We start from the raw sequence: 27,433 nt of genomic DNA on the forward strand, positions 1-27,433 counted from the left end.
GGTCAGGCCTGGATCTTCCCTAGTGCATCTAGTTTGGCCCTTGGAGTGGGGAGCTGAACCTGGTCCAAACCCACCCAGCCATCTTAAGCATACATATCTCTGTAGTACATGGGCAGTGTTGTGGATATGTCCCTATGGGGGGGGTACGCAATCAAAAACCACAAGAACATAAGTAAAGCCATGCTGGATCAGGCCAAGGTCCATCAAGTCCAGCAGTCTGTTCACACAGTGGGCAACCAGGTACCTCTAGGAAGCCCCCAAACAAGACGACTGCAGCAGCATTATCCTGCCTGTTTTTCACAGCACTCAATATAATAGACATGCTCCTCTGATCCTGGAGAGAACAGGGATGCATCATGACTATTGTCAATTTTTACTAGTAACCATGGATAGCCCTCGATAAACGTGTCCACTCCCCTCTTAAAATCCTCCAAGTTGGCAGCCATCACCATGTCCTGGGGCAGAGAGTTCCACAATTTAATTATACGTCGTGTGAAGAAATACCTCCTTTTATCTGTTTTGAATCTCACCCTCCAGCTTCACCAGATGACCCCGCGTTCTGGTATTATGAGAGAGGGAGAAAAGCTTCTCCCTGTCCACTCTCCCCATACCAGGTCAGGGCTGCTACTTATAATAACATAAGAAAAGCCATGCTGGCTCAGACCAAGGCCCATCGAGGCCAGCAGTCTGTTCACACAGTGGCCAACTAGGTGCCTCCAGGAAGCCCACAAACGAGATGACTGCAGCAGCATTGTCCTGCCTGCTCCTCTGGCCCTGGAGAGAATAGGTATGCATCATGACTAGTATCCATTTTTACTAGTAGCCATTAATACCCCTCTCCTCCATGGACATGTCCACTCCCCTCTGAAAGCCTTCCAAGTTGGCAGCGTATCACCACATCCTGGGGCAGGGAGTTCCACAATTTAACTATGCGTTGTGTGAAGAAATACTTCCTTTTATCAGTGTTGAATCTCACCCTCCATCTTCAGCACTTGTTTCATGGCAGGCAAGGGGGGGTTTGTTAAAACCAACAGCAACAATCTTTTCAATAACTTGGCGGATTCTGCAGCAGGCAACCAGCTGCCTTGGCTGAGGTTGGTCAAATGCCGGCAATCCAGAAAGAAAAACCGCATAAGGGATGGAAGAGGAAGCCTTCGGCTTGGCCCTGACCATGAAGAGGAGATGTTACATTTGTGGTTATTTTTTATACTTGCGGCCCAATTCTTGTTGCTGTGCAAGCTGAAGCATTGGTTCCCCCCCCCAAAAAAATAGCATGGTCCTGTATTTTTAAGTAGCTAACCTTGTGCCTTGACAAGAAAAGCTGATGTGGGTACCCACCGGAAGAAAGATCCCGCTTGGCTGCATCTCCCTTGAGTTTGGATCTGTATTAGAAGATCAGTGGTTTCTGCAGGAGTGGGTTAAGGGCAGGGTGTCAAATTCATTTGTTACAAGGCCCAGATATGACATAAATGTCACTTGGTTAGGCTGGGCCATGCCTTGCCAGCCCGGGGGTGGTGGTAGTTGGCTCACGGGTCAGAGAAGAGCTCTCACGGGGCCGGATCCAGCCCCCAGGCCGTATATTTGACACCCCTCGTTTAAGGCTCCCGCGTCCGCCGACAATGCCATCTCTCTGCTAAACTATCTGCGGGGACCTCCTCGTCTGCGATCTGCCCCTTCCATGGGAGGTGGCCACTATGGGCTTCCCAGACCAAGAAGAATCCGTCCTCGACATTCACAACTGGGTCCACAGGGGGGGTGGAGAAGACTCCGTGTAAGGCTCAGCAAATAGCAGTATGGAAGGGTTAGGGTTAGGGTCCAGCACGTTGGAGAGGTGTGTCACCGGTGCGCGATGCAGGCCTGGAAACCCTTATGGCAGGGGAGTCGAACTAATTTGTTACGAGGGCTGGATATGACAGAAATTTCACTTGGTTGAGCTGGGCCATGCCTCGCCAACCAAGATCGGGACTGGGGGTTGGGGGGTTGGCTGCCTTGGCTAGTAAGCCTGCTGCAATCTCACCAGCCCATATCAGAACTGGGAGAGGTGGCTGCCTCGGTGGGCTCATGGGCCAGATAAGAGCTCTCAAGGGGCTGGATCCAGCCCCCAGGCCTTATTTGTCATACCCCTGCCCAAGGGCTTTTATTTTGGGTCAGAGGAACAAGGGTCCCCGGTACATTGTTGCAACGGGCTTGGTGAAACCAAATCTGGAGTTTCGGATTTGATAGTTCCTGTTCCAGCGTGGTATAGTGGTTAAGAGCGGTGGTTTGGAGTGGTGGACTCTTATCTGGAGAACTGGGTTGGTTTCCCCACTCCCCCACATGAAGCCAGCTGGGTGACCTTGGGCTAGTTGCACTCTCTCAACCTCACCTACCTCCCAGGGTGTCTGTTGTGGGGAGGGGACAGGGCCGGATTTAGGTTTGATGAGGCCCTAAGCTATTTAAGGTAATGGGGCCCTTTATATGTCCAGCTGTCCTTTGTCAACAACAAATTGTCACTGTTTTTTGTGTTGAAAATATGCTATATGGTAATTTATGGACCTAATAGATATCTAAAGCCATTTGCACATCACAAAATATGTATTTTATCAAAGTAATTGTTGAACTGAAATACAATTAAGAAGTATATTAATAGTGAGATAATTATTAAGTTCTAACTTAAAATGGTTTTTTATTCATACCAAACTTAATAACGCAAACACTGTTGCTGTAAGTAGGTTTTATTTTATTTGTTTTTTATCTTATATTTTGGAAATGTTCATCCAGGTTTTTTTCCCTTTAAATTTTTGGGGGGGGGTCCAAGAGAGTGGGGCTCTAAGCTATAGCTTGTTTAGCTTATACGTAAATCCGGCACTGGGAGGGGAAGGGAAGGTGATTGTAAGCTGGTTTGATTCAGAACTCTGCATGGGGGGCTATTGTTGAGTTCTGAGAATTTGGATGGGGAAAACGTGCATCTAGAGAGGGGCAAATCCGAGGCAAAACCTCCCATTCATAAATGGCCAGTGAAACAGACCAGTAGAGGTGAAATTCTTCTCCGCTGCGTCGGTCAGGAGCCCTCAACCACACGTGATAGTCAGATGTCACATGTGAGAGGACACCCGATCTGGGAATCTGATCTTTGTGCACACAGGCTGTTCTGAACAGGAGGGATGGGAGAACTCTGGCTGGCAAAAAAGGAAAGGGTGTGTAGTGGGGTGGAGAGGGACCACTGTGTTTTTGCGTATTTATTTGGGGGGGGGAGTAAAGAATCACATACCCCCCCCCCATGAGTATGATCTGTTGCATTAGCGGTAGGTTTGAAAATGCAGGAAACTCCCAAGGAACTGAATCACTCATTTGTGGCGATCGCAGGCGAGAAGTACAACATAAGCAACATGGTGGCTCACTGTGGTTCATTAGAAACAGGATCATTAATAGCCAGTCTCTGCTTTCAGAAAGTGTGCGTGTTGTTTTTAAACTATATGGAGGGGCTGTTGCCCCCTGGTTTAATTTTTTTTTAAACTGACCACCTTAGAGCTCCCTAAAAAAGGTAAAGGTCCCCTGTGCAAGCACCAGGTCATTCCTGACCCAAGGGGTGACGTTACATCCCAACGTTTCCTAGGCAGACTTTGTTTGCGGGGTGGTTTGCCAGTGCCTTCCCCAGTCATCTTCCCTTTACCCCCAGCAAGCTGGGTACTCATTTGACCGACCTCGGAAGGATGGAAGGCTGAGACAGCCTTGAGCCGGCTACCTGAAACCGACTTCTGTCGGGATCGAACTCAGGTCATGAGCAGAGCTTGGACTGCAGTACTGTAGCTTAACAGTCTGCACCACGAGCTCCCTACTTAGTCAATATTTCAAATCCAAAACTGAGAGAGCCAGCGTGGTGCAGTGGTTAAGAGCGGTGGTTTGGAGCAGTGGACTCTAATCTGGAGAACCGGGTTCCATTCCCCACTCCTCCACATGAGCGGCGGAGGCTAATCTGGTTTCCCCCTCCTACACATGAAGCCAGCTGGGTGACCTTGGGCTAGTCACACTCTCCCAGCCCCACCTACCTCACAGGGTGTCTGTTGTGGGGAGGGGAAGGGAAGGTGATTGTAAACTGGTTTGAGTCTTCCTTACGTGGTAGAGAAGGTCGGCATATAAAAACCTTCTTCTTCTTTTATGTCCCTGCGCTTTCAATCAATGCCAACGGCTGTATTGGCCGGGCACTATTGTCAGATGCCGAAAGAGCAACACTTTTGTATTTGTGGATTGCCTGCTCTGGAGGATGTATATCATTATATACTCGACTGCCCTTTGTATGCGGAACCTAGGGTCTAAATTCCTTGCCGGGTTGGTTTCTGGTTTAAACGCTAGCTCTAGTGTCGACAAATTAATATTTTTGTTAACACTCTGATGGTTTTGTTTCCTATATAAGACCTCCCTGTTTGCCTTGGCAGCAAAGAAAATAAGGTCCAACACAGCTGCTAAGAAAGTCGGTCCTGTGAGCTGGTTTTAAATGGTTGATAGCTCCCACTGGTTTGCTGGGATTTAATTGCAATTTTTAGCTATTATTTTGCATTTTACTAATTTAGCTAACATAGTTTTGCATTTTACTAATTTCAAATATTTTCCTTTTTAAATTATGTATATTTATAACTATTAGATGTAACTGTTGACATGTTTGTAATGGTCTATGGCTACATGCAGATAAAACTAATTCGTTAATTCATACAGAGTGGCTGTCCAGAGGAGCTTAGTCTTTTTGGGAGGGACTTGGGGCCCAGGACTGAACAACCCGGTTTGCTTGCAGAAAGTCCCCAGTTCAATCCATCATTAAAGGATTTCAGATAGTGCAAAAAGATATTTCTGCGTCTGAGACCCAGGAAGGCTACTGCTGGTCAACACTGATGAAACTGAGCTAGACACTTCAAAGAACTGATTCAGTAACAAAGAATATCTTGTCCGAAATCTAGGCAATGATTCGGAGTCAAGACTGATTTGAACTTTGCTATGGGATGATAGGATTTTGCCAAAAAATATTGTACCAGAGCAGGGTTCCCGAGCTTTTTGAGCCTGCAGGCACCTTTGGAATTCTGCCGTAGTGTGAGAGGCGAGGGTTGTCAGCTCTGGGTTGGGGAAATACCTGGAGATTTTGGGGATGGAGACTGAGGAGGGTGGGGTTTGCAGAGGGGAGGGACTTCAATGCCATAGAGTTAGCGTTGCCAGGTCCCTCTTCACCACTGGCGGGAGGTCTTTGGGGTGGAGCCTGAAGAGGGCAGGGTTTGGAGAGGGGAGGGACTTCAATGCCATAGAGTCCAATTGCCAAAGCAGCCGTTTATCTCTAGGTGAACTGGTTTCTATTGGCTGGAGATCAGTTTTATCAGCAGGAGAACTCGAGCTAGTACTAGAGGTTGGCAACCCTACATAGAGTCCACCATCCAAAGCGGCCATTTTCTCCAGGGGAACTGATCTCTGTCACCTGGAGATCAGTTGCAATAGTGTAATGCCCAGATATAAGGGCTGGTTTAGAACACTATGTATTCGTACGCACACACATGGAAGCTTTGGGAACGTTGGCATCCACAACTATAAGAGGCCAACAGATTACATTGCTTGCCTGGTATGGCCTTTCATCAGTAGAGAAAACAGTGTCTTTGAATTACCTTAATCTTTAGGAATGTGGTTTCTAGTTACTAAGATCACAAGACCTAGCACTTGCTTAGAGACGACTCCGGGCAATATCTATAGGCTATGCTAATTAGAGTAGAGTAGACACCTAATGTGCATTGGTGCTGTTGTGTATCTGCTTGTCAGCAGCCATGGGCTTGCCCCATGCGAATGCATAAATGATACTAAGCTTCCTTTGTTTCTCTGGTAAGTCTGCATCTTATTTGTGGGTTATTTCACCCCAGGTCTGTGTTTAGCTAAATAAAGAACTGTTGCTTTTAACCTCCTCCTAGTTGTCTTTATTGGACTCTATAAGACAACCAGGCACTTCAATAGCAGGTGATCTCAAGCCACCACCTGGAGGTTGGCAACCCTATGGTGGGCATAGCCATAACATTGCTGCTGCAGGAGACAAAGACCAACCACAAAACAGCTGCCGTAGCTTACCTTCAGTGACACAGTGAAGATCCTTGTGCCATGGTGGCAGCTGCTGCTAAAGCAATATTTTGACAAGTCTGCACAGCCAATCAGAAGCTTTGCTGGGCAACCACCTGGCCCTACCCACTTTCTAAAAACAGTTGGCAAGCGCCAGGAAAGGTATGTCGGGATGCAGACTCTTGCTAGGTTCCAGATAAGGGTCAGTCTTCGAGAGCCAGCGTGGTGTAGAGGTTAAAAGTGGTAGTTTGGAGTGGTGGACTCTAATCTGGAGAACCGCGTTTGATTCCCCACTCCTCCATATGAATGGCGGACTCTAATCTGGTGAACTGGGTTTGTTTCCTCACTCTTCCACATAGCCCTGACCTGGATGGCCCAGGCTAGCCTGATCTCGTCAGATCTCAGAAGCTAAGCAGGGTCAGCCCTGGTTAGTATTGGGATGGGAGACCACCGAGGAATACCAGGGTTGCTGTGTAGAGGAAGGCACTGGCAAACCACCTCTGTTAGTCTCTTGCCATGAAAACCCCAAAAGGGGTCGGCATAAGTCGGCTGCGACTTGAGGGCACTTTACATACACACAATCTGGTGATCCGGGTTTGTTTCCTCACTCCTCCACATAAAGCCAGCTGGGTGACCTTGGGCCAGTCACAGTTCTCTCTGAACTCTCTCAGCCCCACCTACTTCACAAGGTGGTGTGGGGAGAGGAAAGGAAGGAGATTGCAAACTGGTTTTATTATCCTTTTTAAAAAAGGTAGAGAAAATTGGCATATAAAAAACAACCTTCTTCTTAAAGCACTCCCTGTGTATTTTTAGTGACAAGGGCTAGAAACTTGGGTCTTTTTCGCCAAGGTCATGACCTTGAGCAGTCTTTCTAGGTGACATTTGCTGACTCTGGATCCAAAAAATGCCTCCAACGTACCGTGGAGTTTAGCCTATCTTAATGCCTGCTTCTGATCTGAGGCCTACAGTGGAAGGAACATACACATTAAAGCCTGTTCAGGTATCCACTTCGTCACCTGATAAAACAGTGGGGGATAATTGTTTAGGCCCCATCCCAGAGAGTCGTGTGCATCCACCGGCGCATAATGCGCAACCTGGTGCACCGCTCCATGTCGTCCTTGCAGTAGCGGGCACAAGAGGCGGTGCGGAAGATTTCCCGGTGTGTTTCTCTGCGATTCTCATGTACCCAAAGGTGGTGGCAACGCTCCCTGACTCTAGCCCTTTCTCGATGCTCGCTACCCAGTTCTTTGAAGCGCGTTTGGAGAAAAGGGAACTTGAGGCTGATCTTGATGGGCTATCGCTAAGCGAGCGGTTCAGGCAGCCAGGGCAGGAAAGCATGTGCTCTGTGGGTTGTGGGCTGTCCTGCCGAATCGAGTACAGCACAGCAGAAGCTCAGCTCGGCTGCCGGACATTTGCAAAGCCCGGCGCACGAGGAGCGCATAGCGCTGGGGGTTGGCTTCGCGTCCGTCCGTCCCCGTCTCTTGGAGGGAGAGCCACTGCTCGGCAGAACGGCTCCACCCAAGTCTCCAGGATGAAGCTAGGCCTCTTCACAGCCCTCCTGGTTCTCCTGACAGCGGAGGAAGCAGGTAAAGGTGGTGGGGTGAGGTGCAGGAATGCCATATTGGGCAGTGCTGCAGGTTTCTGGTGGATGTCACATCGCCGATGCGTCGCACAGCTGTCCATGAAAGAAGCATTTATTTCCACAGGGGGAATAGCTCAAGGAGAAATCAGCTGCTAATTTTCCCCACTGAGATTCCATGGTCCATATACAAGTGGGGAGTAGTGGTTAAGAGCGGTGGACTCTAATCTAGAGAACCGGGTTTGATTCCCCACTCCTACACATGAAGCCTGCTGGGTGGGTGACCTTGGGCTAGTCACAGTTCTCTCAGAACTCAGCCCCACCGACCTCCCAGGGTGTCTGTTGTGCGGAGAGGAAGGGAAGGAGATTGTAAGCCGGTTTGATTCTCCTTAAAAAAGGTAGAGAAAATTGGCGTATAAAAGCCAGCTCTTCTTCTTTAACTGGTAGATGAATCAACTACTAGTTGATTTATTGCTGATGGCCAACTTGCAGCAGTGGGGAAGATGCTTGTGTATGAAGGGTGCATTGGTTCTAGTGTGTTTTTTGATGGGGAATTTGAAGGGTGATGATTAAAAATGGACTTTCTAACAACTAGTGATAGCTTTTGGTAATTTATCATTAGACAGCCATGGTGGTGTAACAGAGACACTGTCAGACTCAGCTCTGGGAGATGGGACTTCAAGTCCTCACACTGCCATGAAGCTTACTGGGCAGGGTTGCCAACCTGGAGGCCGCTTTGGCCATTGGACTCTATGGCACTGAAGTCCCTCCCCTCCCCAAACCCCACCCTCCTCAGGCTCCACCCCAAAAACCTCCCGCCGGTGGCGAAGAGGGATCTGGCAACCCTATCACTGGGCGACACTGGGCCTTTCCCATGAGCCTCATCTACCTCACAGGGCTGTTGTGAGGCTAAAACGAGGCAAAAACACACATGGTGGCCCATACCTCTTGGGCGCAGCAACAAAATGGCGGCCACAAAATGGCTGCTGCAGGAAGCGGAGCCAGCGACAAAATGATTGCCACACCTTAACTGTAGTAACACAGTGCAGATACTGTCAAAGCAACATTTTAAAAAATCTGCACAACTAATAAAATCTCCTGTACTCAATCAGAAGCCTTGCTGGGCACAAACCCCACCCGGCCCCACCCACTTCCTAAAAACATCTGGCGGCACTTTGGGAACCCCTGTTGTAAGATATCTCATCCTTTCACTCGATCTTTAAAAGGTGCCTAAACTGAGGGACTAGGGTTGCCAACCTCCAGGCACTAGCTGGAGATCTCCCGCTAGTACAACTGATCTCCAGCCAATTGAGATCGGTTCCCCTGGAGAAAATGGCCGCTTTGGCCATTGGACTCTATGGCAATGAAGTCCCTCCCCTTCCCAAACCCCGCCCTCCTCAGGCTCTGCCCCAAAAACCTCCCACCAGTGGAGAAGAAGGCCTGGCAACCCTATGAGGTAATAAGCAAATAATTTAATCCGTCAAAAGATTGTGAATGTAAATTAGTGGATGTAAATTTGCAAAAAAGGCATTTTAAAAAGTTCAACCCAACAACCATCCAATGCACACAGAATATAAGACAGCAATCCACAAATCTCTTCTAGGTTGAGCATAGGGACTTCAATGCCATAGTGTCTAATTGCCAAAGCAGCCATTTTCTCCAGGTGAACTAGGGTTGCCTACCTCCAGGTACTAGCTGGAGATCTCCCACTATTACAACTGATCTCCAGCCGATAGAGATCAGTTCACCTTATGGTTGCCATGTTTCTCTTCACCATCAGCGGGAGGTTTTTGGGGCAAAGCCTGAGGAGGGTGGGGTCTGGGGAAGGGAGGGACGTTGATGCCATAGAGTCCAATTGCCAAAGCAGCCATTTTCTCCAGGTTAACTGATCTCTATTGGCTTGAGATCAGTTCTAATACCAGGAGATCTCCAGCTAGTACCTGGAGGTTAATAGAAAAAAGAGACACCACTGTACTGATACTATATAGTTAGGAAATAAGTACAGGAGCGACACAACAATGTAGTTGTGTGTGAAGTGCCGTCAAGTCGCAGCTGACTTATGGCAACCCCCTTTTTGGGGTTTTCATGGCAAGAGACTAACAGAGGTGGTTTGCCAGTGCCTTCCTCTGCATAGCAACCCTGGTATTCCTTGGTGGTCTCCCTCCCATCCCAATTCTAACCTCAGGCCCTGCCTCAAAAATCTTCAGGTATGTTCCAACCCGGAGCTGGCAACCCTAGCTGAGCACCTTCCTGATGGAAAAGGCCCTGGGCAACCTTCTAAAATGTAGGCAGGAGGGGGCCGTGGGCTTCCCAGTGTAGGGCCGGGTTCCCCTCCCCCTATCGGGATAGGCAGCAATCCAGGGTGGGATGTATCAGGTGCATCTTCTGTCCAGTAGTAATACTTCGGATCTCCTGTTGGAAAGTAAAACCAGGAGTTGCTGTCAAGGCAAAAAAAATAAAACCAGCTAACACAGGCAGAAGAGGAACAGGCTGTACACTGCATTGGTCAAGCCAAACCTGGAGTATTGTGTGCAGTTCTGGAGGCCTCATTTCAAAAAAGATGTGGGCAGAATGGAACGGGTGCAGAGGAGAGTGAAGAGGATGATCAGGGGCCTGGAGACCTGGGAATGTTCAGGCTGGAGAAGAGGAGGTGGAGGGGGGAAACTTATTGCCCTCTTGAAGTATGTGAAAGGCTGTCACTTAGAGGAGAACAGGGAGCTGTTCCTGCTGGCAGCAGAGGATAGGACTCGCAATAATGGGTTTAAATTGCAGGCGGAAAGGTGTGTGTGTAAGTGTCGTCAAGTCGCTTCCTACTCATGGTGACCCTATGAATGAAAGTCCTCCAAAATGTCCTCTCTTTGATAGCCTTGCTCAGATCTTGCAAATTGAAGGCTGTGGCTTCCTTTATTGAGTCAATCCATCTCTTGTTGGGTCTTCCTTTATTGAGTCAATCCATCTCTTGTTGGGAAAGGTACTGGGTGGATATTAGGAAAAAGATTTTTTACAGTAAGAGTTGTTCAACAGTGGAATCAGCTGCCTAAGGGGGTGGTGAGCCGTCCCTCACTGGCAGTCTTTAAGCAGAGGCTGGATGAACGCTTGTCAGGGATGCTGTATGGCATTGAAGTCCCACCCCTCTCCAAACCCCGCCCTCCTCAGACTCCACGCCCCCCCCAAATCTCCAGGTATTTCCCAAACTGGAGCAGGAAACCCTAATTGTGACAGTGCATGCATACGCTCCATTCAGCTAAACACTAAGTCTTCTTCTGGCACAAGGAATTTCTGTTGCTCTCTAGAGGCAGAGGAAGGCTCCACATCTAGCTGGGCAGATTATAGGGTTGCCATCCCCCAGATGTGTCTGGAGTTCACCTGGAATTACAAGCGATCTCCAGACAACAGAGATCTATCTGAGAAGCTTTTCTCCCTCTCTCATAATACCAGAACTCGGGGTCATCTGTTGAAACTGGAGGGTGAGAGATTCAAAACAGATAAAAGGAAGTATTTCTTCACACAAGGTATAGTTAAATGGTGGGACTCCCTGCCCCAGGACGTGGTGATGGCTGCCAACTTGGAAGGCTTTAAGAGGGGAGTGGACATGTTCATGGAGGAGAGGGCTATCCATGGCTTCCAGTCAAAATGGCCACTAGTCACGATGCATCCCTATTCTCTCCAGGATCGGAGGAGCATGCCTAATATATTAGGTGCTGTGGAACACGGGCAGGAGGATGCTGCTGCAGTCGTCTTGTTTGGGGGCTTCCTAGAGGCACCTGGTTGGCCACTGTGTGAACAGACTGCTGGGCTTGATGGGCCTTGGTCTGATCCAGCAGGGCTTTTCTTATGTTCTTATGTTCCCCTGGAGACCATGGCTGCTTTTGAGGTTAGACTCTCTGCCATCCCATCCTTGCTGAAGTCTCCCCCTTCCCCAACACTTCTACATCCCTCTGTTACAGTCAGATAGGAGGCTGAAATTCTGGCTGGCTGTGTCGCATGTAGACTATTTTGTTCCAAGAACTGAAACTTGCCTCCCAGCTGAGTTTGGAGAACAGATTGGCTGGCAGTGATTTTTGCGAACAAGCCAGTTTCTCTTTCCAGCGCAAAATGCAGATGTAGTTGCCCAGTTGACCAAGTGTTATGATCTGTAACTCACTTAATTAATCTGCTACCATTCAGAGTGATGGATCTTGGTTTTGGCTTACTGAAAATAAAGGTTAGTCACACACAAAAATACTAGAGTCGTTTTCTTAATCAAATCAATTCTTTACTAACTAATCTAAAAGGTAAGGTACATGGATTAAACAATAAACTTCCTACATAGCTAAGTTTCCTAGACTTGCTAGACTCCTCTAGCAGTTACTCGCTTACTCACGAGTAGCCATTCTCACAGGGAGAATGTACTCTTCCATGCTTGCAGGTTGGTAACTTACAAGTAACTGGGCAGCGGTTTCTCTTTCAAACAAAGAATATACCAAAGCAGTAAAATGTAGATTACTTTGCCTACGTGACCATATGACATGAATGCAATGCCGATCTGCTCTTCCTGACCATTTGGCTAATTAACCCTTGACTGGCTGACATGTAACGAATCTCGCTATCTAAGACCCAACACCAAGATTTCCCCCACTGGTCTGTCAGATCAGGAGGCCACGGGACCGCTGCTTTCACTTTTGTTCTAACACAGATTACTCTGCCATATTAAGCATACCATCAGCCTAACCCTAACACATGAAGCTGCCTAGACCCTTGGTCTATCAAACCCTTGGTCCATCAATCAGACCCTTGGTCCATGAAAGTCAGTATTGCCAACTCAGACCGGCAGCAGCTCTCCAGGGTCTCAGGCAGGGGTCTTTCACATTACCTACTTGCCTAGTCCCTTCAGATGGAGATGCAGGGGGTTGAACCTGGGGCCTTCTGCATGCCAAGCAGAGGCTCTGCCACTGAGCCACAGCCCCTCCCCAGAAGAAGAGTTTTTTTTTTTTTTAATATGCCGACTTTCTCTACCACTTAAGGGAGACTCAAACCGGCTTACAATCACCTTCCCTTTCCCTCCCCACAACAGACACCATGGGAGGTAGGTGGGGCTGAGAGAGGTCTAAGAGAGCTGTGACTAGCCCATGGTCAACCAGCAGTCTCCATGTGGAAAAGTGGGGAATCAAACCTGGTTCTCCAGATTAGAGTCCACTGCTCCAAACCACCACACCACCATGCTGGCTCTCAAACCTACCTTGCAGGGTTGTTGTGAGGATAAAATGGAGGAGGAGAAGAAGGAGGATGTAAGCCACTTTGGGTCCCCATTGGAGAGGAAAGAGGGGTATCAATCAATTAATGAGCCACTGCAGGGTGGCAGTCAGAGTGTTGGACTAGGACCTGGCAGTCAAATTCCCACTTGTCATGAAACTTATCAGGTGACCTTGGGCCAGACATTCTCCCTCAGCCTAGCCTACTTCACAGGGTTGTTGGGAGGATAAAATGGAGGAGGGTAGAACCAGATACCTGACTTCGATAGCCCAGGCTAGCCTGATCTCAGCAGATCTTAAAAGCTAAGCAGGGTCAACCCTGGCATGTATTTGGATGGGAGACCTCCAAGGAATACCAGGGGCGTGACGTGGAGGCAGGCAATGGCAAACCACCTCTGAACGTCTCTTGCCTTGAAAGCCCTACGGGGTTGCTATAAGTCAGCTTTGACTTGGCAGCACTTTACACCCACACAGAACCACATACCTAGGGTTGCCAACCTCCAGGTACTAGCCACTCTGGCCATTGGACTCTATGGCACTGAAGTCCCTCCCCTCCCCAAACCCCGCCCTTCTCAGGCTCCACCCAAAAACCTCCCACCGGTGGCAAAGAGGGACCTGGCAACCCTACTCAGAGTGCCCACACCTTTGAAATGAAATGGGGAGCTACTGGGATGTGAGGAGTGGGAATTCCTGGAGATTTGGGGGTGGAACAAGGGGAGAAGCCTCTGCGGGGTATAATGCCATGGAGACTACCCTCCAAAGCCGCAATTTCTTTGTTTTAAACAGAGGAACTGATTTCTGTCATCTGGAAATCCGTTGTAAATTCTGGTAGATCTCCAGAGCCCACCTTTAAGTTGGCAACCCTACTCTAAAGTACATGTATCCGGACGTAGACAAGCTAGAAAGTGTCCAGAGGAGGGCAACAAAGATGGTGAGGGGTCTGGAGACCAAGTCCTGTGAGGAAAGGTTGAAGGAGCTGGGTATACGGGGATACGATGACCATCTTCAAGCACTTGAAGGGCTGTCATGTAGAGGAGGGGGCCGAGTTGTTTTCCGTTGCTCCAGAAGGTCGGACCAGAACCAATGAGTTGAAATTAAATCAAAAGATTGTCGAAGGCTTTCACGGTCAGAGTTCATTTGTTCTTGTAGGTTATCCGGGCTGTGTGACCGTGGTCTTGGTATTTTCTTTCTTGACGTTTCGCCAGCAGCTGTGGCAGGCATCTTCAGAGAAATCAGCAGTGGCTGAACAGGGACTGACCCAAACAGGACACAGGGTCTTATTCCAAGACACTGAAATACTGGACAATTCTACCAACTATTTTGTCAGATTGCACAGAGAAACCATTGAAATTCATAAACATCAGCACAACTTTAACAGAAAAGAAGAGAGTTTAAGAATGAACAAGGCTTCCTGTCCTGAAAACCTCCAGACTAACAAAGACTACAGTCCACAATAGCCATGCAGATTAGCTTTGGATTTCACACGTTAACAGATCACTCCAGGATACAATGGTTCCATATTAACATACCACACCCTCATTAGCACATTATCTGGATACTTACAGGACAATGATTAGCACATTACCGTTGATACTTTTTGCAGGACAATGACTCAGCTCAAACCCAACCCCTTTCTGACTATATATTACTCTTCCTACACACTTGACACTGAGAGACACTGTCCTTCAGTGTTACTCCTCTGAAGATGCCTGCCACAGTTGCAGGCGAAACGTCAGGAAAGAAAATACCAAGACCACGGTCACACAGCCCGGATAACCTACAAGAACAAATAAATTAAAAGAGTTTCTGTCTAAACATTAGGAAGAATTTTCTAACGGTTAAGAGCGGTTCCTCGGTGGAACAGGCTTCCTCGGGAGGTGGTAAGCTCTCCTTCCCTGGAGGTTTTAAATGCTGATTCAATTACCTTAGGCAGATCATGAGAGGGAAGGCATCTTGGCCATCTTCTGGGGCATGGAGGTCTCTGGGGATGTGGGGGTGGGGAGGTAGTTTGGAATTTCCTGCATTGTGCAGGGGGTTGGACTAGATGACCCTGGTGGTCCCTTCCAACTCTGATTCTATGATTCTACGAACAAATGCTGTAAGACACACACACCCCGACATATATGTGCACACACAAAGGAGGTGTTGCTAGATTATTTCCCCCAGGTATGTACGCACCCAGTGAACGGTTTCTGTCCTGCACACAAGCTCCTGACCGGAAAGCGCTCGTGGTCAGATCTTGGTGGGCCTCGGAGTTCTTTCCTCACCAGTTGGGTTACATCAACAGCATCGGAAGGGCTGCTGCTGCGTGTGGTTTCACAACATGCCTGCTAATCAGATGGGTCATGTTGGTGACCAAGGTGATAATAGCAAAAGCAGCCATTTATCTCCTTTTGTGGGGGAGGGGAACGAACGCATGAAATAAAGCTCTTCTGTGAAATGACTGCATACAAAAGAACCTCACACTGGAAGACGAGCAAATGTATGTTTAAACTATGTGCCCTTTAATGTATTCCACAAGGCCTATTCTATGCATGTTTCCTCAGAGATCCAGTATTAGAGTGCGAGCTACTAGGATTGGGGGAGACCAGGATGGAATCTAGGGTTGCCAGTAGTGTTGCCAGGTCCCTCTTTGCCATTGGCAGGAGGCTTTTGGGACGGAGCCTGAGGAGGGTGTGGTTTGGGGAGGGGAGGGACTTCAATGCCATAGAGTCCAATGGCCAAAGTGACCATTTTCTCCAGGTGAACTGATCTCTGTCGGCTGGAGATCAGTTGTAATAGCAGGAGATCTCCAGCCATCGGGATCTATTTGCCATCGAGTTTCATGTCTGCCCTTCAATTCACTGCTCTCACAAAGGATATACAGAAAATCATATCTAAACATTGGAATTTGGTACAAGATATCCCAGGATGTTTTCAACCCCCAAAATTTGGTTTACGAAGATCTTGTTCTCTGACAGATCGCCTGGTACATTCTGACAGCTTAGAGAGTCAGGAACATACTGCCAGTGTGGCAAATGTGTTGCTTGTGCGCAGGCGCTACTCATTAAGGAGTTTCGGGACACTAGAACAGGTTTTGTGTTCAGGCTAAAATATTTTAGCAATTGTAATAGTAAATATGTTATGTATGTTATCAGGTGCCCATGTGGCTTATCTTGTGTGTGTGTGTTAAGTGCTATCAAGTCGCTTCCGACTCATGGCGACCCTATGAATGAAAGTCCTCCAAAATGTCCTATCTTTGACAGCCTTGCTCAGATCTTGCAAACTGAAGGATGTGGCTTCCTTTATTGAGTCAATCCATCTCTTGTTCGGTCTTCCTCTTTTCCTGCCACCCTCAACTTTTCCTAGCATGACTGTCTTTTCCAGTGACTCTTGTCGTCTCATGGCGTGACCAAAATACGATAGCCGCAGTTTACAGTAGTCATTTTAGTTTCTAGGGTCAGTTCAGGCTTGATTTGATCTATAACCCATTGATTTGTTTTTTGGCAGTCCACGGAATCCGTAACACATAACACTCTCCTCCAACACCACATTTCAAAGGAATCTATTTTCTTCCTACCAGCTTTCTTCACTGTCCAGCTTTCACACCCATACATAGTAATAGGGAATACAGTGGCATGAATTAATCTAGTCTTGGTAGCCAGTGACACATCCTTACACTTCAAAATATTTTCTAGCTCCTTTATGGCTGCCCATCCTAGTCTCCTTCTGATTTCTTGGCTGCAGTCTTCCTTTTGGTTGATGGTGGAGCCAAGGAATAGAAAGTCTTGAACAATTTCAGTTTCCTCATTATAAACCTTAAAGTTGTGTAATTCTCCTGTAGTCATTACTTTTGTAATGGATTACCTTACGTAGGCAAAACTAAACACCTCGTGAAATTAAGAATTGGGGAACACAGATCACGTGTAAGGAACAATAACGTGGAAGAGCCGCTCACGGGTCATTACAAAGAAATGAAACATCAGGTCCACAAAATGCAATTTTTCGTGGTATGGCAGTAAGTAGGTAAATCTTTTTAAAGTCAAAATATAGATAGAATGATGTCACGACAGGGGTCCCGCTTCATATTTCTTTTTGATACTCTGTCTCCAAATGGTCTAAATTTCAATCTAGACGTATCTAGTTTTTTATAAACACTTTGGGTCAGTTTTTTTGTAGGTTTCCTTTGCTGTTAAATGTTGGTTGTAGTTTTTTGTGGGTCCTTTATTGTTAAGTAATTTGGAGTATATGACTTCATGTAACTCCATATTGACAAGTGCTGGGTGCACTTTAATTGTAATGATTTACAGCTGGAAATTTTACACATTAAATGCAGCAGAGGCTTGTAGATTGCAGATGACTCAGATAGCCATCCGCTGAGAGTAGGAAGGTACATGCCTTGCATCAGGGTAAGCTCCTTTTGTAATTATGCACACGTGTTGCATATGTTGTAATTTTGAATGCCATGTTTACAGCGAGGGGATGTAACGTTGTGATTTTTTTCAGAACAAATGTTCTTGCATGTTTTTGTCTCAGGATTGCCTTAATTGAGAAAGAATGAGCAAAATGGGATTTTTACCGAAAACCCATCTGAAGATAACACTTGGCTTCTGATGACACTTACCTTTTGTACAATATTGTACTTCTACATTTATATTTTCGACTGCTTTGGTTGCTACTTTGTTGTAATTTGTATTACCTTCAGTGGAACTGTGTAATGCAACTATTTTTCTTGTCAAGGTCAAAAGTGCTGGTCTTTTTTGCAATACTCTATTGTCAGAGCACTATTCACTTTGATTACCACCTGGAGGTTGGCAACCGTAGTTGCCAGGACCCTCTTTACTATCGGTGGGAGGTTTTAGGGGCGGAGCCTGAGGAGGGAGGGGTTTGGGGAGGGGAGGGACTTCAATGCTATAGAGTCCAATTGCCAAAATGGCCATGTTCTGTATCACCTGGAGATCAGTTGTAATAGCAGGAGATCTCCAGCTACTACCCAGAGGCTGGCAACCCGAATGGAATCCCCATTCTGCCAAAGAGGATTGCTGAATCGCTTTGGGCCGTTCGCTCAAATCCCAGCTTAAGCTACTTCTCAGAAGCCCTGTACACAAGTGACAGTGAACACAGGTACTATGTGTGTGCAGTGTACACTTGAGTAAACTTGAAGTTTTTTTAAGATACACGTGGAATAATTCTCACATTGCATTCAACAAACAGTTGAACAGGTGATTATAACCATACATTAATTTAGGTATTGGTCACTGATTTCCTTTGTCATGCAAACGTGTATTGGCTTCATCTTACGAACAGATTATAATAACACATTCGTTTTAATGTGAACAGGGATAGTATTGTTGTAAGGATATTGTCGAAAGCTGCTTTGGGGAGAAAAATATATATAAAAATGGCACTGCATTCAGGATAAGTTTGTGTTTGATGAAGGGAGCTTTGACTCTCAAAAGCCTATACCTTGAAACTAGGCTTGCTAGCTCTGGGTTGGGAAAAACTGGGAGATTTGGAATGTGGAGCCTGAGGAGGGACTTCAATGGGGTATGTTGCCATAGAGTCCAATTGCCAAAGCGGCCATTTTATCCAGGGGAACTGATCTCTGTCGCCTGGAGGTCAGTTGTAATAGCAGGAGATCGCCAGCTAGTACCTGGAGGTTGGCAACCCTGCCTTGAAATTCTTGTTGGCCTCTAAAGTGGATTCAAATCTGTTTTACTGCAGACCAACGCGGTGACCCTCTGAAACTACATTTAGTAAAGTGTACAAGAATACATCTACATCACAATCTTCAGCCAACTCAACAATTGATGCCTGCTCCCCAGGAAACTGTGGGGGGAAAGTTCTTTGGGGAGCACTGAGGAAATTCCCCATACTCCTACCACACTACCATTCCCAGTTTCCTTTGGGAGGAAGCCATGACAGTTAAAGTTAAAAAAAAATCACAGCCGCTATGGCCAGCCAATGTTCATACAATAAAGACAATAATGCAGCTCAAATGTCACTGATACTTATGAGACCAATATTATGTGTATACATTCCATTATCGGATGAAGAGCCCCGTGGTGAAGAGTGGTAAGCTGCAGTACTGCAGTCCAAGCTCTGCTTACAACCTGAGTTCGATCCCAACAGAAGTTGGTTTCAAGTAGCTGGCTCAAGGTTGACTCAGCCCTCCATCCGTCCGAGGTCGGTAAAATGAGTACCCAGCTTGCTGGGGGTAAAGGGAAGATGACTGGGGAAGGCACTGGCAAACCACCCCGTAAACAAAGTCTGCCTAGTAAACGTCGGGATGCGATGTCACCCCATGGGTCAGGAATGACCCGGTGCTTGCACAGGGGACCTTTACCTTTTTACCTTTCCATTATTGGCTAGCTAAGTGCACCTAACTAATCAAAAAACAACCTATACAAAATGCTGCAAACACAAGTGAAACAGTAAATGAGCATTCTGTAGAGCCCTATTTATTTCCTATTACCGGTTCCCACGTTTTTTTTTTTAGTATGGACAGGTTGAAGGTGCACGCCTGAAGAAGTCACAAAATGTACCTTCTCTCACTGCAGAGGCCCTGCGGGAACCTGAGTTATGTTACATCTTGGACGGGATTCTGTTCATCTACGGCATCGCTCTCACCTTCCTCTACTGCCGACTGAAGGTGAGTCCCTCCCAGACCTTTGAAAGGTTTACGGGTGGTTGTGATAGTCTTGAGAAAATCCAAAGGGCTTCAGGCCACTCCCTGCCAGTGAGCCTAATGGTCAAAGCGCTGAGCTCATCCTAGGCAGGGCATTTTAGCCAAACACGCTTGGCTTGGCCATAGACGAAGTCTGGCTGATGTCTCTGGACTAGGGTTGCCAGGTCCCTCTTCGCCACTGGCGGGAGGTTTTTGGGGTGGAGCCTGAGGAGGGCGGGGTTTGGGGATGGGAGGAGAGCCGGTGTGGTGTAGTGGTTAAGAACGGTGGTTTGGAGCAGTGGAGTCTGATCTGGATGTTTGATTCCCCACTCCTCCACATGAGTGACGGAGGCTAATCTGGTGAACTGGAGTTGTTTCCCCACTCCTACACATATGAAGCCAGCTGGGTGACCTTGGGTTAATCACACTCTCTCAGCCCCACCTACCTCACAGGGTGTCTGTTGTGGGGAGGAGGAGGGAAGGTGATTGTAAGCTGGTTTGATTCTTCCTTAAGTGGTAGAGAAAGTCGGAATATAAAAACCAACTCTTCTTCTTCAATGCCATAGAGTCCAATTGCCAAAGCGCCCATTTTCTCCAGGGGAACTGATCTCTACCGTCTGGAGATCAGTTGTAATAGTGGGAGATCTCCAGCTAGTACCTGGAGGTAGGCAGCCCTACTCTGGACTTGGAAACCATTTCCTGTAAACTTGGGTTGCCAGCCAAGGGCCAGCAACTGCCAGGGGCTTCTGGGAGGTGGGCATCATATAATGCTGTGATATCACTTCCGGTCAAGTAACAGGGAGTGAAGTCACATTGTAGTGTGAGACTTATTCCTTTGCAACACTTAGAGAGATTATGAGCTAAGAATTTATCCAGAAGCTCTGCTTCTAAAACAATTGCAGCTTCAAATCACTCTTTGCTTTATCGTGCCAGAAAAAGTTACTACCCTGTCTAACTTTTGATAATACAATAATCTTTTGGACTGTGAATCCTGATTTTTCTCTTATTCGAGCAACCAGCAAGTGACCAAACACCTGTCGAATCTTTTTTTATCTCTTATTGATTAAATAAGTGATTCTTTGTATTAAGCAAGGCATTATACAATACAAAAATAAGATGATTATACCTACACAAAATGTGGATATGCAGGCTATTCTAATTAGGGTTCCTAGCATTATTAATACATATCAAAATTTATTATAACATTTAAAACAAATCAGAAATCAGCCTTTTGTCTATTGCTTTTAGAGATTATCAAATAAACCCAAAGGTCCCAATATCTTAACAATCAATGATTCTTCAACCTCTGCATCCTGAGATTCAGTTCAAAGAAATCCAATTTACTTTTCACAACCATGTATATTTATAGATAAAATTTATCTATCTGATCGTTTCCTAATGTTTATTCTCACAATCATGTGACTAGCTGTTCCAGCGTAGGCCAAGGGCTGGGCGGTGCCCGCAGTCCTCAGACGTGCAGGAGGTATCTAGCCCCTTTCGGAGCAGGCGACAAAGATTATGCTATCTACCAAGGTCAGAAGTCAGAGGCGTCATCAAAGCAGGCAGGAGTCAACGGCCGGAAAGATCAATCATGAGCGGTAGCAGGAACACAGAGAAACTGCACGGTTGCTTCCGCAAAGTGAAAGCACGCCTGCACTGCCTTTATCAGTGTTAGAGTTCATTGAGAACTCACTGCTACCATTCAGAGGGATTGGATTGATGCTCTTGGTCTATTGAAAATAAAGCTTGATCACACACACGCACAAAAGACACAAAATGTTTGTCTTTGTGATAAACAATGTTTACTCTAAGACTCAGGGTAGGGGGGGGAATTCACTGGGAGCAAAACAAGAAATCCTGTCTACATCCTAGGTTTCCTATCCTTGCCAGAAGCCTCTGGCAGGCGCTAAGCTTTCTCACAAGTAGGCATTCTTGACGGCAAGAAGGCCTCTCATCCTAGCAGGCTGGCGTTCAGAGAAGAAGTGGCATTCTTGACGGCAAGAAGGCCTCTCATCCTAGCAGGCTGGCGTTCAGAGAAGAAGTGGGGAACTGCTTTCGCTTCTAACAAAGGATATCGAAAGCAGTTCAACATGCTAATTTGTTGTATAAGTGACCACCAGGCAGGACTGCGATGGCCACCATTTGGTCAGTTACAATATTAACCCTTAACTGTCTGACATGTAACAAAGCTCGCTATCTAATACCCAACAATCAGTCAGTGCACTTCCAAGCTAGGCTTCATCCTGAAACGACTCAGCACCAGTTCTCTGTCTGCTTAGCCTCTCCAAGCGAGCACTTCTCCTTCTACCTTGCAGAACCACACGCTGCCGAGTCCTGATACGCCTATCAGGTTCAGGTGAGCTTGGAGGGCTGCCATTCTCAGCTTCCACTGCAGGGGTTGGGGGAAGAGTAGCTTCTGACTGCCCTTGTTCCATCTCCCTGCCTAGCTGTGGTTCCTGCTGATTTGTTTCAGGCTCCTGTGCTACTGGCTGCAATGGAGGTACTGAGGGCCCAGAGGCAACCTGTTCCTCCGCTTCAGAGTCCTCAGCTCCCAAGGCGGGGCCCGTGACACTACTTATGAGAATCTGATTGGCTATTGCTTTAAATCACTGGTTCCCAACCAGGGGTCCGTGGACCCCCTGGGGTCCGCGAGAACTAAATTAAGGTCTTCGAAACAAAGTTATAAACCCATAATAAATTAATATTTTCAATTAAAAGTTCTCTATTATAAAATATATATATTCAAATATTATTCTAAGTTTAATGTTTAACTAACAGTTATGATTAAAGTTTATTTTCAAATTGTCGGAATTTTTATTTTGAACCTTGGGGTCCCTGCACCGAACAAAAAAGTCCTAGTGGTCCCTGGTCAAAAAAAGGTTGGGAACTACTGCTTTAAATGATAACAGCAAAGACCCAAATGGTTACTCAACAAATACTTATGAGCTCATTCTGGGATAACAAGGTAGAAGGGCATAGCCATCTCATGAAAAATACTTTCCCAGGCCTTGTCTATGAGAGAAAGGATGACATAGCCGGCAGGTTTCTAATCTCCTGTACTGGGGATAAGATCATTACTATTGTGACAAACATGTTGCCCGGACCCTCTAGCATTCCCTGAAAACTCTATGGTTTTTACATTATACTTTTGAGGGGATTGCTAGCCCATCCTGGAGCTGTGTAGGGTTGCCAACCGCCAGGTACTAGCTGGAGATCTCCTGCTATTACCACTGATCTCCAGGCGATACAGATCAGTTCCCCTGGAGAAAATGGCCGCTTTGGCTATTGGACTCTATGGCATTGAAGTCCGTCCCCCCTCCTCAAACCCTGCCCTCTTCATGATCTACCCCCAAAACCTCCTGCCGGTGGCAAAGAGGGACCTGGCAACCCTTCACCCCCAAAATCTCCAGGTATTTCCCAACCTGGAGCTGGCAACCCTATTTGTACCCCGCTTTTCTCCCCAATGGGGCCCCAGGGCGGCTTACATCATTCTCTTCTCCTCCATTTTATCCTCCCAACAAATCTGTGAGGTAGGTTAGGCTGAGAGAGTGTGACTGGCCCAAGATCACCCAGTGACCTTCCATGACATGAGTGGGGATTCGAACCTGGCGGCTCTCACAACAGAACAGACCCTTCGGTTGTGTCTCAGACCCTAAGACCCCAGTTCAAATCCCCACACAGCCACGCAGCTCTGGGGGGCCTTGGATCAGTCACACTCACTCAGCCTAACCTACCTCGGAGGGTTGTTCTAAGGATAAAATGGGGTAGGAGGACCTGTGTGTTCTCCCCTGAGATTCTGGGGGGGAGGGCAAGGGAAAACTGATGTCAAAAGTGGATTTGGCACCTGTACATTGATGTATCTTTCTGTTGCTTACAGGGGGTTATTTTATATCAGAAGTATGTTTTAAGGTTGTTGCTATACCCTAGGGTTACCGCAAAGATTATACTTTAATTTAACTCTCGGTGTGTTTCGCTTCCTCAGATCCTATACCGAAAGAAATCAAAACCAGAGCCTTCGGCAATCTATGAGGTATGTTCAGTTAATGACAATATTAATTCTACTTAGCATGTCTACAGAATGTGTTCAAATGCAAGTACTTCATATACATAATCTCTAATCCGTAATCAGATTGGTGATATCAGACAAGATAAGAACATAAGGAAAGCCCTGCTGGATCAGACCAAGGCCCATCGAGTCCAGCAGTCTGCTCACACAGTGGCCAACCAGGTGCTTCTAGGAAGCCCACAAACAAGACGACTGCAGCAGCATTGTCCTGCCCGTGCTCCACAGCACCTAATATAATAGGCATGCTCCTCGGATACTGGACAGAATAGGGATACATCATGACTAGGGTTGCCAGTCTCCAGGTACTAGCTGGAGATCTCCTGCTATTACAACTGATCTCCAGCTGATAGAGATCAGCTCCCCAGGATAAAATGGCAGCTTTGGCAATTGGACTCTATGGCATTGAAGTCCCTCCCCAAACCCCGCCCTCCTCAGTCTCCGCCCCCCAAAGCCTCCCACCGGTGGTGAAGAGGGACCTGGCAACCCTAATAATGACTAGTATTCATTTTGACTAGTAGCCATGGATAGCCCTCTCCTCCATGAACATGTCCACTCCCCTCTTAAAGCCTTCCAAGTTGGCAGCCATCACCACATCCTGGGGAAGGGAGTTCCACAATTTAACCACAATTTAGACCAGAGTTGGTAACCCTTATGGGGAGGAGGGAGGGCCAGGGCCCTTTTCCAGGGGGATTTTTTTCTCTCAATTTGACCCTGTTGAGAGACGTCATGGCAGGGCACCCTGGCAGGCCCCAGTCCTGGCCGCATTGAGGGCGGTGTGAGTAGGGGCGGCTTACCTGCCGTGCAGTGGAAGAGAAGAAGGGTGGCATAGACTTCCCTGCATTGGTTGTGGGGAGGGCAGCCGTGGCAACTTCCCTGCAGTGATGGGGAGGGGCAACTAAGCCATTTGCCTAGAGCACCAAAAAAAAAAAAAAAACCTCTTTGCTCAACAGGCAGAAACTCAACAAATGCAGCGATCAATCATCATTGCTTCATTTTTTGTGTACTGGGAAATGCTACCTCTGTTGGTAGGGTTGCCAACCTCCAGGTACTAGCTGCAGATCTCCCGCTATTACAACTGATCTCCAGGTAGGGTTGCCAACCTCCACGTAGTAGCTGGAGATCTCCCACTATTACAATTGATCTCCAGCCGATAGAGATCAGTTCACCTGGAGAAAATGGCTGGTTTGGCAATTGGACTCTATGGCATTGAAGTCCCACCCCTCCCCAAACCCGCTCTCCTCAGGCTCCTCCCCAAAAATAATCCGTCAGTTGTTAAGAGGGACCTGGAAACCCTATCTGTTGGTATTCTGCTTTGATGATGAAAAAAATACAAGCCCTGCCAGCTGTGAAAATGTAGCAGTCTTATTGCTCTCAATTGATTTAGAACAAGGGTGTTTGTTTCTGTTTTGCACTGGATTTCAAATCTTTGTGGAGAAAAAGAAGGGTGACTGGACAAGTTTGAAGAAGCCAATATTTTTGTCTGCTGGTTTTGCTTCCTGTTTTTGACTACTCATCTCTGTCTGTATTTTTTTTTCAGAAAGTGGAAGGAATCTACACGGTAAGTATCTGTCTGTATTCTTTGGATGGGATGGGCACAAGCAGTTCTAGGCATCTTTGCATGGAAATATTTCTATCCCTAGTTTGTGGTTTTACGTATTTGATCCTGAAATTTGTAAATGACTTTCCCTGTTTGAAAAAAAAAAGCTGAGAGAGATGAACAAGAATGAGAAGCTGATAACAACCGTGTAAATAAAACACTGTTTAGACCCCGCCTTTCTCCCCCACTGGAAACCCAAAGTGGCTTATGCCATTCTGCTCTTCTCTGCTTTATCCTCACAACAGCCCTGTGAGACAGGTTAGGCTGAGAGTAAGTGACTTTTCCAAGGTCACCCAGTGAGCTTCCATGACACAGTGGAGATTTGAACCTTGGTTGCCAGATCAGAGTCTGACGCTCTGACCACTAAACCACAGAAGATAAGCCCTGCTGGATCAGAGCACTGGCCCCTCTATTCCAGCAACCTGTTTCACACAGTGGGCTCAACCAGGTGCCCTGGAAGGCCAGGAACAGGGCATAGAGGCCGAGGCCTTTCCCTGATGTTGCCTCCTGGCACTGGGATTGGGAGGTTTACTGCCTCTGGATATGGAGGTTCTCTTTAGTCAGAGAGAGGGCCAAAGCAGACTGATGGAGGTTTACATAGACGGAGGTTTGTTACTTACATCCGACAGACAAGCCAGTTTGTTGCGCAAGGAATGGTTGTGATGTAATTAGGTTTTTGTAGAATATCTTTAAGCCACATTGAAATCAATGGAAGACAGTCTATTTCTTTAAATATCTTCATCCCCCTTATCTCCTGTGCTGGGGACTCAGAATTTTACTATATAAACTACACAGAAACAATGAAAATGTGCTCAGCAATATACAAACCCGCAGATCCCAGTCGACTTGGAGCAGAGCATGAGTCACAGGGACATCCCAGTTGGTTCCAGTTCCTCCGGCGTGGCTCATAGAACCACAGCCTGCAAGTCATGAGCCAAGACCCTCTTGATTTGAAGGGAAAAAAATGTTGGTATTTATATGCCGACTTCCTCTACCACTTAAGGAAGAATCAAACCAGTTTACAATCCCCTTCGCCTCCCCACAACAGACACCCTGTGAGGTAGGTGAGGCTGAGAGAGCTCTAAGAGAGCTGTTACTAGCCCAAGGTCACCCAGCTGGCTTCCTGTGCAGGAGTGGGGAAACCAACCCGGTTCACCAGATTAGAGTCCGCCACTCATGTGGAGGGGTGGGGAATCAAACCTGGTTCTTCAGATTAGAGTCCACAGCTCCAAAGCACCGCTCTTAACCACTACACCACGCTGGCTGAGTCAACCTTGAGCCGGCTACCTGAAACTGACTTCCTGCAGAATCAAACTCAGGTCGTGAGCAGAGCTTTGTCGCGCCACAGGGCGTCTTGGCTTTGAGTGATCTGCAGAGAAAAAAATGGAGGGGCAAATATCCATCCCATATTCTATCTAGCTGGCTCCCAGCTGTTCCCAATTCCCTCTCTTTCCTTCCTTCAGAATAAAGCATCCAGCAAGTCAAGTAAACCTTGGCAGGCCCTCAGGTAGTGATTCTTTGGTGTGAGAATGCAGATGTTACAAGGACGTTCCTGTGATGATCCGTGGAACATTGGGGGTGTTTACATACATAACGGGGGGGTGGGTCATGAACACATGAAGCTGCCTTAAACTGAATCAGACCCTTGGTCCATCAAAGTCAGTATTGCCTACACAGACCGGCAGCGGCTCTCCAGGGTCCCAGGCAGGGGTCTTTCCCATCAGCTACTTGCCTGGTCCCTTTAATTGGAGATGCCAGGGATTGAACCTGGGACCTTCTGCATGCCAAGCAGATGCTGTACCATTGAGCCACAGCCCCTCCCTTGGGGCTGTGGCTCAATTATTTCATTGTCCTTCAAAATGTGTGGGTCTCATTTTATTTATTTTTACTTGCTTTGTTTATACCCAAAATGGCTTACATCTCTCTCCCATCCTCCATGTTATCTTGACAACAACCCTGTGAGGTAGGTTAGATTGAGAGTGTGTGACTGGCCCAAAGTCACCCAGCAAACTTCCATGGCAGAGTGGGGACTCAATGTGGGTCTCCCGGATCCTAGCCCGACACTCTAACCACTACGCCACACTACTGAGGCTTTCATGCTGCTGGTGACTCTTCCCCCCCCCCTTTTCCATATTCCAGGGCCTCGACCCTGACCAAACCGACACCTACACGCCCCTCGACCTCCCCAAGCCTGAAGTGCCGTGTAAGATCCCCGAAGAAGAGCTCAGACTGGAATAGGCACGGCACTGCGGTT

At 47.2% G+C, this 27,433-nt stretch overlaps 1 protein-coding gene across 1 annotated transcript; it reads left to right on the forward strand.

Moving 5' to 3' along the window:
* The first annotated feature begins 7,396 nt into the window (after window positions 1-7,396).
* FCER1G (Fc epsilon receptor Ig) lies at window positions 7,397-27,417 on the forward strand. The gene is made up of 5 exons (XM_056853492.1): window positions 7,397-7,646; window positions 19,410-19,501; window positions 23,499-23,546; window positions 25,120-25,140; window positions 27,319-27,417. The coding sequence occupies exons 1-5, from the start codon at window positions 7,397-7,399 to the stop codon at window positions 27,415-27,417; spliced, it is 510 nt and encodes a 169-aa protein (XP_056709470.1).
* The last annotated feature ends 16 nt before the right edge of the window (window positions 27,418-27,433 follow it).

Source organism: Euleptes europaea, chromosome 7 (assembly GCF_029931775.1).
Source record: "Euleptes europaea isolate rEulEur1 chromosome 7, rEulEur1.hap1, whole genome shotgun sequence".
Taxonomy (NCBI): Eukaryota; Metazoa; Chordata; class Lepidosauria; order Squamata; family Sphaerodactylidae; genus Euleptes; species Euleptes europaea.